The sequence below is a fragment of the Somniosus microcephalus genome, chromosome 21 (assembly GCF_052327205.1).
Source record: "Somniosus microcephalus isolate GS21.2 chromosome 21, FLI_Smic_1.0, whole genome shotgun sequence".
Classification (NCBI taxonomy): domain Eukaryota; kingdom Metazoa; phylum Chordata; class Chondrichthyes; order Squaliformes; family Somniosidae; genus Somniosus; species Somniosus microcephalus.
The window spans coordinates 64,050,845-64,066,812 of NC_141007.1; the positions used below are offsets into that span (position 1 = coordinate 64,050,845).

General features: G+C 49.5%; 1 protein-coding gene across 1 annotated transcript in view; it reads left to right on the top strand.

Moving 5' to 3' along the window:
* LOC147102876 (dynein axonemal heavy chain 17-like) overlaps positions 1-15,968 on the top strand; it is a 908,504-nt gene that overhangs the window by 734,096 nt on the left and 158,440 nt on the right. Inside the window, exon 56 of the mRNA XM_085963770.1 lies at positions 3,881-4,045. Coding sequence (XP_085819896.1) covers positions 3,881-4,045 — 165 coding nt within the window. The remainder of the gene's footprint in view (positions 1-3,880; positions 4,046-15,968) is intronic.

Here is a 15,968-nt window from a genome sequence, read left to right on the forward strand (position 1 = left end):
CGACGCCTAGAGGAAGAAAGGCTGTTAAGGTAAGTACAGGTAATTTAAACTTCTTTACACACTTTAGACACACCAAACACACTTACCTTTGCTCTCATGCACCCATCACTCACCTGAACACCGACATCGCGACCCCTCCAAGTCCTTCAACCCGATGGCCCGCCTGCTCTAACCTGGCGTGGTTTGGAGCTGTCGGGAATCCCACACGACAGCCCTCAAAATAGGGATTAGGCTAAAAACTGCCTGTTAACTACCTGTTAACAGGCAGTTAATTGGCACTAATCCCTTCCCGCCTCGGGTCAGCGGGTCCCAGTGCGGGGCGGGTACCCGCCTCCTCTGAAACTTACGTGGAGGCGGGTTTTGGGTGGGATGGTGTCGGGACCCCCGAATTCGGGATTTTTGCCCCCCGCACGCCTAAAAGCCCGCCTCATGGCACACTGAAAATCTGGCCCTAAATGTTCATCATGTGCATAATGGTATCATTACCCATTCCTAATATAACATTTCTAAATCATCTCTTTACTCTCCCACGGGTCCATCGAGAGCGCCCCCGCCACCCCCCCTCCCCCCCCCAATGTCCAGCCGGCGGAGGAAGACGATTCCTCAGAGAAGACTCCGGCCTCTGAGGGTCAGCACCAGCGCAGATACGCACACCTCGGTGGCTCCTGTGCAAGATAGAGTAGTGTTGTCACCTGCTGTCTCACAATTCACAAGTGAGCAAGTCAAGACGGTGTTGACAGGAATAGCAGTGGAGACTCCGTGCTGGAGGGCGCAGAATGCTCCAAGCTCTGCTCAGATGCATGCAGACGCTGAGCCTCGGGGACCATCGAGAAAGAGGGTGACCCTGGAGGGGAAGCAAGAAATGCAGGAGGCTTTGGCACGTTTTGCAGCCGTGATATCTGCAAATGTGCAGAGAATGGAGGAGTCCATTTCGAAAATGAGCACCACCATGTCGCAGGCGATGGAGGTGATATGCTCTTCCATTGAAAGGATGGCCACCTGCATGGAGCAGCTAATGCGCCACTCACATGAGCACATGCTAGCTGTGGAGAATAGATGGCAGACGCTCATAGATCTCCTTTCTAGGAGGGATCTAAATGTAGACTTGGGTCCTCCAGCTCCTTGCCAGCAGGGAAGTGCGGGTGGCCCATGAGAGGATGATGGTGAGAGGGGACATGGAAGTGGGGGCTGCTCTCAAAGCACTCCCACTTCTCCCCCATTATCCCCACCCCTTTCAGGTAGAGCCCCACATGCTTCCTTGGATCGCAATTGCTGAGTCTGGCCCTGCACAGTCGCAGGAGGAGCAGACTTTGGTGGGGCCCTCATATGCTCCAAAACCCAGAGGATGTTCGCCAAAAGTACCAAAGCATTTGCAGCAGGGACGTGAATAGCCTGTCTCTACTTCTGCTGAAGCCACAGGGGGGGTGCACCTCGTAGAAGGACATGTAAAAGAAAAATGACATAGAAGTAGATGCACAAGAGTAAGCACATGTGTCTATAAAGAAGTGTTATTAAGGTTCCGTTACTGTTATCACACACAAAGATCAATTTTTTCTCACCACTTTCCGGTCATGCCCATTTTCGTCTGCTACTTTGGAAGTGGCTTTGTAAGTTCGAGTGAGTGACGAGACATAACGTTACCTCCAGCAATGGTGGTCAGTGTAAAAGGAATGGCTTGTTCATTGTAGGGATGCTTTATGGTGTTTTGGGGGAGGAACATGCGCAGCATGTGGCAGCCATATGGATGCAATGCAGGCAGTTAAATTAAATCTGGCCATGATGAGGCCATCCCTGGCCTCCCAGGCTGCAATGTGCTCCGGTGCTAGTGCCATCTGGACCTCAGGTTTCTCAAGCTCCTCCTCCTCACCTTCCAGCTGATGTTCCTCCTCTGAAGAGGCTGTGCACACTGCACCTTGCTCCTCATGCAGCTCTAATCCTCGTTGTTGTGCAGCACGCAGCAGACGACAACGATTCTGGAGACCCTGGCTGGTGCATACTGAAGGACTCCTCCAGATCTGTCAAGGCATCTGAAGCACATATTCAGCATGCCTATTGTTTGCTCTATGACACATCTGGTGGACACGAGGCTTTCATTATAACGCTGCTCAGCATCATTGCTTGGCCTCCTCAAGGGTGTCATGAGCCAAGTCTTAAGTGAATAGCCGGTAAGAGTGTTTGGCGGTGTGAAGAGCTGAGAGTGGGTGGACTGGCGCAACACGAAAGAGTCATGACAGCTGCCATGGAATTTGACGCATACATGCATGATGATCTTCCTATAGTTGCAGACGAGCTGCACATCGAGGGAGTGGAAGCCCTTGCGGTTCACAAACACTCCTGGGTGTTGTGGGGGTGCCCTAGTGGCCATATGTGTGCAGTCGATGATGTCCTGTACCCGTGGGAAGCCTGCCAGAGCGGCAAATCTGAGCGCATGCTCACTAACACTTCCATCTTCAGTGGCAAAGTTTATATAATTGACTGACTTGTTAAACATGGCATTGGTCACCTGGGTGATGCATCTGTGGGTGGCTGACTGCAAAATCACGCAAATGTCTGCAGCAGATCCCTGGAAGGAGCCTGAGGCGAAGGAGTTGAGAGTGTTGGTGACTTTGACAGCCACTGGTTAGGCGTGTCCACCAGGTCCTCTGGGCTACAGGTCTTGCTCCAGCAAGCTGCAAATGTCTGCGATGACCTGGCGCGATAGCCTGTGCCTCCTTTGGCACTGCTGCTCAGTCATGTTGTGGAAGCTCACCCTCTGCCTGTATATCCTATGTTAGGAGCATCGCCTCCGGCATGCTGCAGCCCTGCACTGATGCCCTCTGTCCTGTGGAGCATCAGGTGGTTGAGGAGAAGGTTGGTGGTGTTGCTGCTGCTGCTGGTTGTGGGGCTCATCCTGGTCCGATTGTAAGCAGCACCTATGCTGATGTAGTAGATGGCAGGTGAAGTAGGGATCAGAGGAGCAATCTGTCAATGTTGTGATAGTTACTAGCAATGTGGTGAGAGTGGCTTCCAAGATTGCAGGAAAGATTTGCAATTTCTAGACACCTAAATTTGTGCTTAAAATGGAGTCAGCAAGAGCCTTTCCCTTAGGCAAATAATGAGGTGTCAGGTGGGAGTATTTATTTGGATTTCCATGCTCTGCATTAATGACCTCGCTCAAAGGCCACTGAGCTTCCGCCTCAGGTTGACAGATGAGGTTTCCGAGCTGCGTGATTCCCGTGATCATCCAGTGAAAATCAATAGGTCTAGTTAAAATCCCTGTTAAGGGTCTCACAACAAGGATTTAACATGCTTAATTAGGTGGCCCGACTCTGCTGTTCGGGTCCGTGGCGTGCTGGCAAACGTGCCCGAGTTAAAGCCACGAGGAGACAGGATGATGGCGCATTCCCAACGCGCTCGCATTTTCTGTAACTTTTACTGCCAACCCGCCTCCAAACCCACACGCATGGCAGCGGGAAAATTCCGGCCAACGTTTCAGGTTGATGAATTTTTGTCAGAACTGGAAAAGGTTAGAGATGTACAGTAACAGCTTTTAAGCAAGTACATAGGTAGGGAAAGGGGGGAGGGGAGGAAAGAACAAATGGAAGGTCTCTGAGAAGGTGGCAGGCAGGAGAGATTAAATGACAAAAGGGATGATGGTGCAAGGTGAAAGGAGATGGTAATGAGACAAGTAAAGAAACAAAATATGGGTCTAGATGAGGTGTAAATGGGAACATAGGAATCATCAGCAACAGCTGCCGTCCGAAAAAATGGGGGCAGAGGTTATGATCTGGATCATAAATAATTTAACATGCTAGAGACTGATGTGTTTTCCCCCAATTTCACTTTATTATACTACTGTATTTTATTCAAATTAACACTAATTTTACTTTTATTTGGGCAGGATATGGATGAGTCCACTCTTTTTGAAAAACCCAATATTTATTGCCATTTTTCTTCTGGTATTGGAGAACCTAAGTATTTACCTGTGAGCAACTGGGCATCTCTGAATAAACTATTAGTGGATGCTCTGGACAGCTACAATGAAATCAATGCCGCAATGAATTTGGTAAGTGAATTAAACAACATACATTGAAGTGACAGGAAAATTAAATTATTTTTGGATGTGATGCTATTATCATACCTGGTTTTATAATCAAACAGGTGATATTAAAATTATTAGGAAAATGCTTGAGGCTTTTTAACACCCTGAAAGTTACAAACAAATTTTAAACAAACTACAGAGAGAAAGGACTAGAAATTTGTTATAGGCAAGCACTGGGCAGTGTTTAGACTAAAAAAGGTTAAACTGCACCACCTGAAAATCATCTAGGATGACAACAAAATTCGTGCTCACTCCTCATTCAAATGATTGTAGTCATGATTCTAGTCTAAAAACTCAAGCTCATTGGCGTTACACTGAAAAGCTCTCGTTCGGCCCGACTGCCTGCCTCTCTTCCGCGGCCACGTTCGTGCCCGGGTGGCCCTGGAGATGGAGCACACTGTGTTCGCCGGCACGCTCGAGGCCTTCCGCGACCAGTGGGCACTGCAGGGACTGGAGTGCATCATAACCCCGGACAACCAAATTTTAATTTCATTTATTAAGTTTCCTTTAATGGTTTAAGTTTAGTTACAGTTTATTTGGTTTAGTGTGCATCAAAAAGAGTACCCTGAAAAGCTGGACCAATATCAGGGGCAGTCTAATTGCAAGTAATGATTGCCACTGGCTTTTTTCACTACTTAAAGGGAAGGTTCATTGCTGCTGCAGCACCTCATTGGCAGGATGGTTGGGTGTGCAGCTGCCCCAACAACCATAAGAAGGTGGTCAAAGAGAAGGAAGAGTTCTGTACAAATCCTGATGACAGATTGTCGCCCCAGGGAGAGAGCCCGGAGGTTCTCCGATGAAGCTCTGGAGGCATTGGTTTTCACGGTGGAGAGAAGGTGGGCGGTCCTGTACCTGCCAACTGGCAGGAGGCCCTCGCCACAAGTCTGCCACACTATGTGGAGGGAGGTAGCACACCACGGCATGTGATGGCAGCATGATGAGCAATGTTGCAGCTTCCATTGCAGCACAGGCAGGAAGAAGTAAAACGACCTTGCACGGGTGGTCAGGGTGAGTGAAGGCTTCAAACAAATTCTACATTCCACCATCTGTACCACAAACTTCACACACTGCTCAATGCACCATACTCCCAGCACTCACGTACCAACAATCTCTACCAATCAACGTTCACACCCACATCTCACACCCTGCACACAATGACAGCTATTCAACTATGACAGGCACCTCACCCAAACACATTGCACCATACTCACTCACACACTTCCCTTTCTCTTGCAGGCCAAGGTGGTGCATAATCGCTGGGAGCAGGAGTGGACAGGCGGGGGCCAAGCCCACATTGAAGAGCTGAGCTAGCTGGAGACTCGAGTTCTGCAGATCATTGGGCACCAGGTCATTAGCACCGTGGCCACCGGCGACGTTGACCCCCTTGGGGACAACAATGGTATGTTCATTCCTAATCCTTCTTCTCGCATCCCACTTCCCCCTCAGCCCACAATCTTTTCTCACTTTTAAGCTACATATGCTGTATGCATGCACTTCTGCCTTCCTGCCCCCCGTCCCCTCACCATAACCCAACTCTTGTGCCTTTCTACTTTCAGATAATCAGAAAGCACCTGAGCAGCCTGTCCGTGAGGGCACTGCAGAGAGCGAGGGGGGAGAAGAGGAGGAAGAAGAAGATGACATCATGTCACTGCATCTGTCACTCGCAGACACCAACTCAGATACTGGCACTACGCTTTCTTTAGAAGCTAGTGTACTAGTGGGATCTGCATAGGGTGAGGCACTGGGCACAGGTGGGCTGCAGCAAAGCCAGGGGGAAAGGGTAGATCGGGGGCCAGCTCCCCGAAGGGTGAATTCGCGCGCGAGTTCTGCTGCACAGGACTCAGATAAGGACCTCGATGGGGAGGCCTTGAGAAGGGTGATGGGCACGCACATGGAAATTAGGTTGCCAGAGAGCCTCTCAGCATTGGCAAGGAGCGTGGCGGAGTCCGCCTCCAACATTGCATGGGGCTCTGCGCGGAGCATGGATCCCAGGATTTCCAGTCTGGAAATAACAGTGCACACCCAGAGAGACTGTTGCAACGCAGATGTGATGGCAGCATGATAAGCAATGTTGCAGCTTCCATTGCAGCACAGGCGGAAGCGACCCAATGCCTTAGTGCTGCAGTGGAAGCTCAGACTGCTCTCATGCAGTCTATGCTTGGTGGCATCCAAGCTCTGACTGCTCTCATGCAGTCTCAGCATGATGCCTCCCAAGCTCTGACTGCTGCCATCGTGGCTGGGTTTACCACCATCAACGGGGGCTTTCACGGTGTCGCAGCAGGCCAGCAATCTGTGTTCCAACAGATTGCTAGGAATGCTCAGGTGCCGCCCCGGGGGAGTGGCAGTGGGTCTGTGGAGCAGGAACCTGATGTCCTCTCTAAGGATGACAACATTCCTACTCCCACCACTGCCACTCCGCCATTGCCCTTGCCGCTGCCTGTCAGCCAGCCAGCCCAGACTGCTGCCACACATGCCGAGGTGGTACAGTCTATAGCCGGGCCTTCTAGGTCTACAGCTGGTTGAGGTCGTCTGCAAGGCCATCTGAAGTCTCCCACACGGAATCTCAGCAGCCTTCCCCGATGCCGTGCTGCAGCCACTGGGGGCACACTGCGTAGGAAAAGGCACACGAATGACAGGCACTAAGGGATTGCATAAGGGTGATTAGTTAATAGTATTTATGTAATATTTTTATAGATAAGTTTATTAATTGTGTTTGGAATCTTTTGTGGTGCCTCTCCCTCGTCTTCCTCCTGAGGTAGTCCCACAATCCCTGGTGGCAAGGGCTGCGCCCTCATGATGGAGCAGACTATCACGAACACTAGCACCAGTACTGGGACAGGCAGAAGCTGTGCCGATGGGATGGGCTCCACCTGAACCAGGATGGGACCCGTGTCCTAGCGGAAAGGATAAATAGGGAGGTGGCAAAGGCTTTAAACAAGAAATGAAACCAGCCTAAATATAAACAAAATAGGAAAGGAGAGCATAGGAAAGAATAAAATAAGGGAGGCCATTGGTGGCCAGGGAATAAATAGAGTTATAGAGTGTAAAAAGATGGTTAAAAATAAAGTGAGAGGAACTGCTATTAAAAATGAGTTCAACTGTCTGTACAGCCATGCACGATGGACGCGATTTTACTAACCTAGGCGGGTCTGTGGTGGACGACGTCGGTGGTGGGTCCCATCCCCACTGTTGGCTCCTTCCTGGCCTCTGAAATGAATTTCCTTTGGGGCTTGTTAAGCCCGCCCCCCGCGCGTTTGCCGGCTGACGTAAGAAAACTACTAGGCACTTGGTCTAAGCATTAAACAAAGCTTTAATCAACTGTTTTACAACATGGAGATCTAGTTGTGTCCTTCACTTCCTGTAAAAGAATGTCCTGAGCAGGCTGGGCCCATGCCCGAGTATTTATACTCTCCCTGGACAGCGCCACCAGCAGGCCGCCCAGTATTATTTCATAAGTCATTTCCACATGAATGACAAGATTCATGTCACCGGCCAATTAGAGAAAGCAGGTCTGGTGACGTTATTTGATGACACGTCATCAGCCGATTTCCTTAAAGGGACCATGGCCAACTTTATTTTGACATTTGTGCTGTCAGTGTTCTACAGCATTTGAGGTGCTGCAAACACTGACAAGCACTGCACAAAAATCCAGGGCTGCACCCAGGCTCTCCCAGGCTCCCACAGCACACATGGAGGTCCTCTTCCCTTCCCATGGGCGGAAGAGACCGTCCCAGGAGATCAACACAGCCTGGTTGCACATTGCAGAGGGCACAAGCAGGGATGTCATCAGGAGGACCTGGGTGCAGTGCCACAAACATTTCAATGATCTCAGTAGATCACGAAACATTAGTACAAAGCCACACTCAACCTCATCCTGCTGTGCCTCTCATCGCATCCCCATCACTCTGCCTTCCCTACCCTACTCCTGCATATCCTTACTCACACCAACTTACCTTGCACCTTCACCCATCCCTCTCTATCTACATTATCATTTCCCCATCTCGCTAGCCACCCCTCACACACCCTCATCCTAGTGCAATCATATCAACTAACAACACACAAGGGTAGGCACTTGTGTGTTTTAGCCAATGTTCATGTAAAGTTTCTGTTAATGTGCTGTCAAACATTGAAACCTTTATTTTCAACACTTTGCGTTCTTGGACAGATTTGTGTGCACCTTTGGAAGTGGCTTAGTGAGTTGCAGTGAATGGTGAGATATAACAGTACTCCCCCGCAATGGTGATGAGTGTGAAAGGAATGGCTTGGGCATGAAGGGATGCTTTATGGTGTTGGTTTTGGGTGGTGTCAACCTGGCGCATCATGTGGCAGCCAGGGTATACAGCGTCAAGTGAAGTAAATCTGGCCATGGTGAGGCCATCCTGGCCTCCCAGGCAGCAATGTGGTTGGGTGCTGATGCCCTCTGTCCTGTACAACATCAGGTGATTGCGGAAAAGGTCGGTGGTGTTGGTGCTGCTGGTGTGCCTGGTGCTGCTGGTGTTGGGGCTGATCGTGGTAGGATTCTGAGGACCAAGGTGAGAGAGTATAAAGGGCATCCATGCTGATAGAATAGATGGCAGATGTAGTAGAGATGACAAGCAATCTGTCAATAGTGAGAGAGATAATGAGGTCACACTGGATGGAGACTTATGTAAAGACTTACAACATGGTGAATCTGTTGTGGAAATGCAGAAAGGATGAGTTTGTGCCCGAGGGAAGATATCTCTGTAAGTTAGGAGCTTTTACTGTGCATTTGAAGCTGCAACTCAACAGCTGATTCAATGGCCAGTGAACCCCCCGCCTCAGCTTCATAGACGTGGTCTATGACCAGTGTGGACCCCGTGGGAGAGCTGTCAAATGCAGAAGGTGAGCCGAAATTCATTCTTCAAGCCATTAATTACCTGAATTGGTTCCCCCACTGTGAACCCGGCACTGCGTGTCGGGTCTGCTGTGGGCCGACAGACCCGGCATGGCGGCGGGTTCACAGTGGGGTCCCAAACTGCTGGGGAAAAAAAACACTTTCCCACCCGACCCGCCACCGAACGCACCCACTGACCCCCTCAAAATCCAGCCCTGTACAGTGTCCGTAATAAAACAGGAGAGCTGGAGGCAATCATGCATTGTGAGGAACCAGACATAGTAGGGATAGAAACATAGACATAGAAACATAGAAAAATAGGAGCAGGAGTAGGCCATTCAGCCCTTCGAGCCTGCTCCGCCATTCAATATGATCATGACAGATCCTCTATCTCAATACCATATTCCTGCTCTCTCCCCATACCCCTTGATGCCTTTTGTGTCTAGAAATCTATCTATCTCCTTAAATATATTCGGTGACTTGGCCTCCACAGCTTTCTGTGGTAGAGAATTCCACAGGTTCACCACCCTCTGAGTGAAGAAATTTCTCCTCATCTCAGTCTTAAATGTCCTACCCCATACCCTGAGACTGTGACCCCTCATTCTAGACCCCCCAGCCAGGGAAAACATCCTCCCTGCATCCAGTCTGTCTAGCCCTGTCAGAATTTTATATGTTTCAATGAGAGCCCCTCTCATTCTTCTAAACTCCAGTGAATACAGGCCTAGTCGACCCAATCGCTCCTCATACGACAGTCCTGCCATCCCAGGAATCAGCCTGGTGAACCTTCGCTGTACTCCCTCTATGGCAAGTATATCCTTTCTTAGGTAAGGAGACCAAAACTGCACATAGTACTCCAGGTGTGGTCTCACCAAGGCCCTGTACAACTGTAGTAAGACATCCTTGCTCCTGTACTCAAATCCTCTTGCAATGAAGGCCAACATACCATTTGCCTTCCTAACTGCTTGTTGCACCTGCATGTTTGCTTTCAGTGACTGGCATATGTAGTGTATGTGCCTTTAAGTCAGAACTACTTTTACAGCTCCTGTATGCTGTAGTACCGGCAGTGACCACACCTGTATACAGGTAGACTACCCTTTATCCGAACTTCCGAAAACCAAAACCCTCTAAAAACCGAAGGTTTTTTCGTTCAGCGTAAGTCGTGCGCACGACCCCCCGCCGGCCCCGACCCCCCCGCGGACCCCCGCCGACTTACGCTGAGCATCAGTGTAAGTCGTGCGCACGACCCCCCGTCGGCCCCGACCCCCGCCGACCCTGACCCCCGCCGACTTACGCTGAGCGTCAGCATAAGTCATGCGCAGGACCCCCGCCGACCCACCCGCCGGCCCGGACCCCCGCCGACCCCGACCCCCGCCGACTTACGCCGAGCGTCAGCGTAAGTCGTGCGCACGACCCCCCGCGGACCTCCCGCCGGCCCCGACCCCCGCCGACCCCCCCGCGGACCCCCGCCGACCCCGACCCCTGCCGACTTACGCTGAGCGTCAGCGTAAGTCGTGCGCACGACCCCCCGCGAACCCCCCCCACCGACCCCCCCGCCGACCCAGACCCCCGCCGACTTAGGCTGAGCGTCAGCGTAAGTCGTGCGCACGACCCCCTGCCGACCCCGACCCCCGCGGACCCCGCCTCCGCGGACCCCCCCCGCGGACCCCCGCCGACCCCCCCGCGGACCCCCGCCGACCCACCTTCCGAAATCCGAAATTCTCCGAAAACCGAAACACGGCTGGTCCTGAGGTTTTCGGATAAAGGATAGTCTACCTGTATAAGCTTTGCGCATGCCTCTGTACCCACAGTCTTGAGACTACCCTCCTCCAGTAAAGACCTGTTTATTGTTAATGTACGGCATCCGTGTGATTATTTAATAACAGCATATCCACTGAACCACGGATCCAACAGCATACACGGAGACCCAGGTCCCTTTGTACATCAGCATTTCCCAATCTAGCACCATTTAAATAATACTCTACCTTTCTGTTTTTCTTACCGAAGTGGATAACTTCACATTTATCCACGTTATACTCCATCTGCCATGTATTTGCCCACTCACTCAACTTGTCTAAATCGCCTTGAAGCCTCTTTGCATCCTCCTCACAACTCACAATCCCACCTAGTTTCATGTCGTCAGCAAACCTGGAAATATTACATTTGGTTCCCTCACCCCCCCAATGGTGATGACTGAAAGGAATGGCTTGGGCATTGTAAGGATACTTTATGGTGCTGGTGTGGGATGGTGCCAACCTGGTGCATCATGTGGCAGCCAGGGTGTATCGTGTTAAGTGAAGCAAATCTGGACATTGTGAGGCCATCGCCGGCATCCCGGGCAACAATACACACAGGTGATGATGCCCTGTGTCCAGTGCAGCATCAGTTGATTGCGGAGAAGATTGGTGTGGATGTTGGTGCTGCTGGTGTGCCCAGTGATGCTGGTGTTGGGCTGATTGTTTTGGGATTCTAAGGACCAAGGTGAGATTTGTTCAAGGGCACCGCTGCTGGTGGAATAGATGGCAGGTGAGGTTGAGATGATGGAATTAATCTGTCAATGTTGAGATAGGTTGTTCCAAGGAGGTGACGGTGGATAGATTACTCCAAACACTTCAAAAGTGCATAAAGCTCAAAAGTGGGTTCCAAATCATTAATGCTCCAGCTTCTAAGAGTGGGAAGTGAACAGCTGTGAAATGGTAGGTTTTATACCACTTTTGCAGCTTTCATCTATTCACAGCAATCCACAGTCATTGAGAACTCAACACTCACCTGACGTGATAGCCGCTCTCCAGGAACCTCGTTGAAAACCTGGTAAAATGGTAAGTACATGGGAAAATGATTCTTAACTATCTTTTAATAAGCTTTTAACTATGTGAATTGGCTGACCCGCCGCTTGGTGTCAGGTCTGTTCAGGGATGTCAGACCCGACACTTGGGAAACTGACAAGGAGGTGGGTTTTCAGCGGGATACCGATCCGCTGTCAACCTTTGTGATTTTGACAGCAGACCCGCCTCCAAACCCGCACTCTGAGTGCCAGTAAAATTCCAGCCTCTGTGTGGGGGACTTGAATATCCACCATCAAATGGCTTAGTAGTGCCACCACTTATTGAGCTGGCTAAGGCTTGAAGGGCATAACTGTGAAACTGAGCATGTGTCAGATAATAAAAGAGCTAACAGTAACCTACTTGACCTTGTCACCAACCTACATGTCGCAGAAATATCTGTCCACAATTAATACTGGCCGGAGGGACCACTGAACAGCCCTTGTGAAAAGTCTTCACAGTCTTCAACATCACCTCCCAAACCCATGAGAGCAGGTGAGAAGCTGGGTATTCTGCAGCGAGTGTCTCACCTCCTGACTCCCCAAAGCCTTTCCACAATCTCAAGGCACAAGTCATGAGTGTGATGGAATACTTTCCACTTGCTTGGATGAGTGCAGCTCCAACAACACTCTAGAAGCAGCCCGCTTGATTGGCACCCCATCCACCACACTGCAGCAACTTCTTCCATCACCAGCACCCCATGGCTGCAGTGTGTATCATCTACAAAATGCACTGCAACAACTCACCAAGGCTTCTTTGAAATCACCTCCCAAACCCGTGACCTCTACCACCAAGAAGGACAAGGGAAGCCGGCGTATGGGAACACCATCACCTCCAAGTTACAAACCATCCTGTTTTAGAAATATATCGCCGTTCCTTCGTCATCGCTGGGTCAAAATCCTGGAACTCCCTCCCTAACAGCACTGGGAGTACCTTCACCACATGGACTGCAGCGGTTCAAGGAGGTTGCTCACCACCACCTTCTCAAGGGCAATTAGGGGTGAGCAATAATTGCTGGCATTGCCAGCAACGGCCACATCCTGTGAATGAATAAAAAAAAGTCAGGACACCTTCCACCATGTAATGTGGCATGACCACCATTCTAACTAGAACAGACTAAAGACGGATCTAGGAGCCCAAAACTGGGTATCAGTGAGACACTGTGGGCCATCAGCAGCAACAGAATTGTCTACCACCACAATCTGTAACCTCATGGCCAAGCCTGCTTCAATGGGGAGTGTAAAAGGCGTGCCAGGGGCAGCACTGAGCACCAGCCTACAACACAACTCTACCTGCATGCTAAATACCAAAAGCAGCAGGCTTTAGACAGGCTATGAAATCCCACCACCAATGGATCATAGGAAAGCTCTGTGGGGGTGAAATTGGGGTTGGGGCGATAACTTTTAAAAGTTTGGAAAATTAGCGCCAGACACACTGTTTTTCTAACTTTTAAAAAATTCGGTTTTCTAGCTCCAAGAGGGAGGTGGAGCACAATAGTACTCCACTTCCCTCTTGGAGCGCGATCGGCAGCAGGCGGGGCGATGAGTTCTGCAGCGCTGCACACTGGGCCATGCAGCGCTGCCACGTTGGAAGGCTCCTTCCCTCCCTTAAGGGAAGGGCCATGGCTGAAGGCTCTGCAAAAGAAAGGACACCTACCTGGACCACCAAGGAAGTGGCAAACCCGTGCGATCAGCCCGGCACTCACTCAGAGTGCTGGGTTGATCGATCGTGGGCAGGAACCCATGAAAAAAAACGGATCAAAAGAGCTAAGTTTTTTTTTACTTACCTCGGCCACCTCGCCTTTAAGCATCACCCCCGATGCGGCCAGTCGCCCGATGCACGTCCCCTGAAGCTGTCGTTATTTTCGCCTGGTGATGCTTCAAGGGGCGAAAATGAATTTTGGGTCCGGGGCGCTACTGGGGCGATGCATGGCTGGATGACGTCACGATCTCCGGCTGGAGCCGGGAGTAGCAATAGGGATTAGATTTGTAAGATGTGACCTTTTAATGATGTCATGTTGAGTGTCCCTCTCTATCCATGCATTCATATATTGCATCCAATGTTCCCGCAAATTTTTCTTTGGTGCGCTGCCCCTCTAACATGCTGCACGACCCATTCAAATTTCCGCACATGCGCAGTTTTTCCATTCAAAAGTTAGTGACTGGCCTGCGCGGGACCTCCAGACTGCCCGCGCAGCTTAATGGTAACATTGATTGCATCCCTAATGATTCCCTCAAGACGCTTACCTATTAGTACCATCAGCATGTTACTGGCATTGAGTGTTCCTAAGGTCATGTGGAAGGACCTTTAAATTTAAATCTACCCTCAAGAAGTGGAGTCGATCGCAGAGCAATCGATTCACTCCTCCCATCCACAATTTTTACATTTTAAGCACAAACGGCAGCTGGAATGCTTCGTTGCTGCAGTTTTCCGGTTCTGCTAGGTCTCTGCCCCTTTCTGGTTGGCATCAAAATTCCACAGGAAGAGGGGACAAATACTTCAAGTGCCATCCCCTTCTATGGTGACAACGCTGGATGATGCCAGCTGCCAGTTCCACCTTGTTTACCTCAATGAAAATACACCTGCAGAAAGCCAGCATTACATACTGGAGCCCACACTGAGCTTAAATAAAGGAGACTATGAAGGTATGAGAGTAGAATTGACTAAAGTGGACTAGGAAAACAGATTAAAGTGTAAGACGGTACAAGAGCAGTGGTCTACATTCAAGGAGATATTTCACATCTTTCAAGATAAATATATTCCACTGAGGAAAAAGGGGAATAAAAGAAAAGACAGCCATCCATGGCTTATTAAAGTAATAAAGGATAGTATCCGACTGAAAACAAGGGCATATAAAGTAGCCAAATCTAGTGGGAGGATAGAAGATTGGGAAGCATTTAAAAGCCAGCAAACAATAACTAAAAGATTAATTAAGAAAGGGAAGATAGATTATGAAAGTAAACTAGCAAAAAATATAAAAACAGATAGCAAGAGTTTCTACAGCTATATAAAAAGAAAAAGGGTGGCTAAAGTGAACGTTGGTCCCTTAGAGGATGGGACCGGGAAACTAGTGGTGGGGAACATGGAGATGGCAAAGACGCTGAACAAATATTTTGTATCAGTCTTTACACTAAAAATATCTTTACACTAAAAATATCCCAACACTGGACAAACAGGGGGCAATGGGGGGGGGAGGAGCTAAACACGATTAAAATCACTAAGGAGATGGTACTCAGTAAAATAATGGGACTTAAGGCGGATAAATCCCCCGGACCTGATGGCCTACATCCTAGGGTCTTGAGAGAAGTGGCGGTAGGGATTGTGGATGCATTGGTGATTATTTTCCAGAACTCCCTGGACTCAGGAAAGGTCCCGGCAGATTGGAAAACTGCTAATGTAACACCCTTATTTAAGAAGGGAAGTAGACAAAAAGCTGGAAACTATAGACCAGTTAGCCTAACATCTGTGGTTGGCAAAATGTTGGGAGTCCATTATTAAGGAAACAGTAACAGAGCATTTGGATAAACATAATTTAATAGGACAGAGTCAGCATGGTTTTATGAAGGGGAAGTCATGTTTGACAAATTTGCTTGAATTATTTGAGGATGTAACATACAGGGTGGATAAAGGGGAACCAGTGGATGTAGTGTATTTGGACTTCCAAAAGGCATTTGACAAGGTTCCACACAAAAGATTACTGATCAAGATAAGAAATCACGGGATTGGGGGTAATATACTGGCATGGGTGGAAGATTGGCTATCTAACAGAAAACAAAGAGTTGGGATAAAGGGTTCATTCTCGGGCTGGCAATCAGTAACTAGTGGTGTTCCGCAGGGGTCAGTGCTGGGACCCCAACTCTTTACAATCTATATTAACGATTTGGAGGAAGGGACCGAGTGCAACATATCCAAGTTTGCCGACGATACAAAGATGGGAGGGAAAGCAGTGAGTGAGGAGGACATAAAAAACCTGCAAAAGGACATAGACAGGCTAAGTGAGTGGGCAGAGATTTGGCAGATGCAATATAATGTTGGAAAGTGTGAGGTTATGCACTTTGGCAGAAAAAATCAAACAGCAAGTTATTATCTAAATGGAGAGAAACTGCAAAGTGCTACAGTACAAAGGGATCTGGGGGTCCTGGTGCATGAAACACAAAAAGTTAGTATGCAGGTGCAGCAGGTGATCAGGAAGGCCAATGGAATCTTGGCTTTT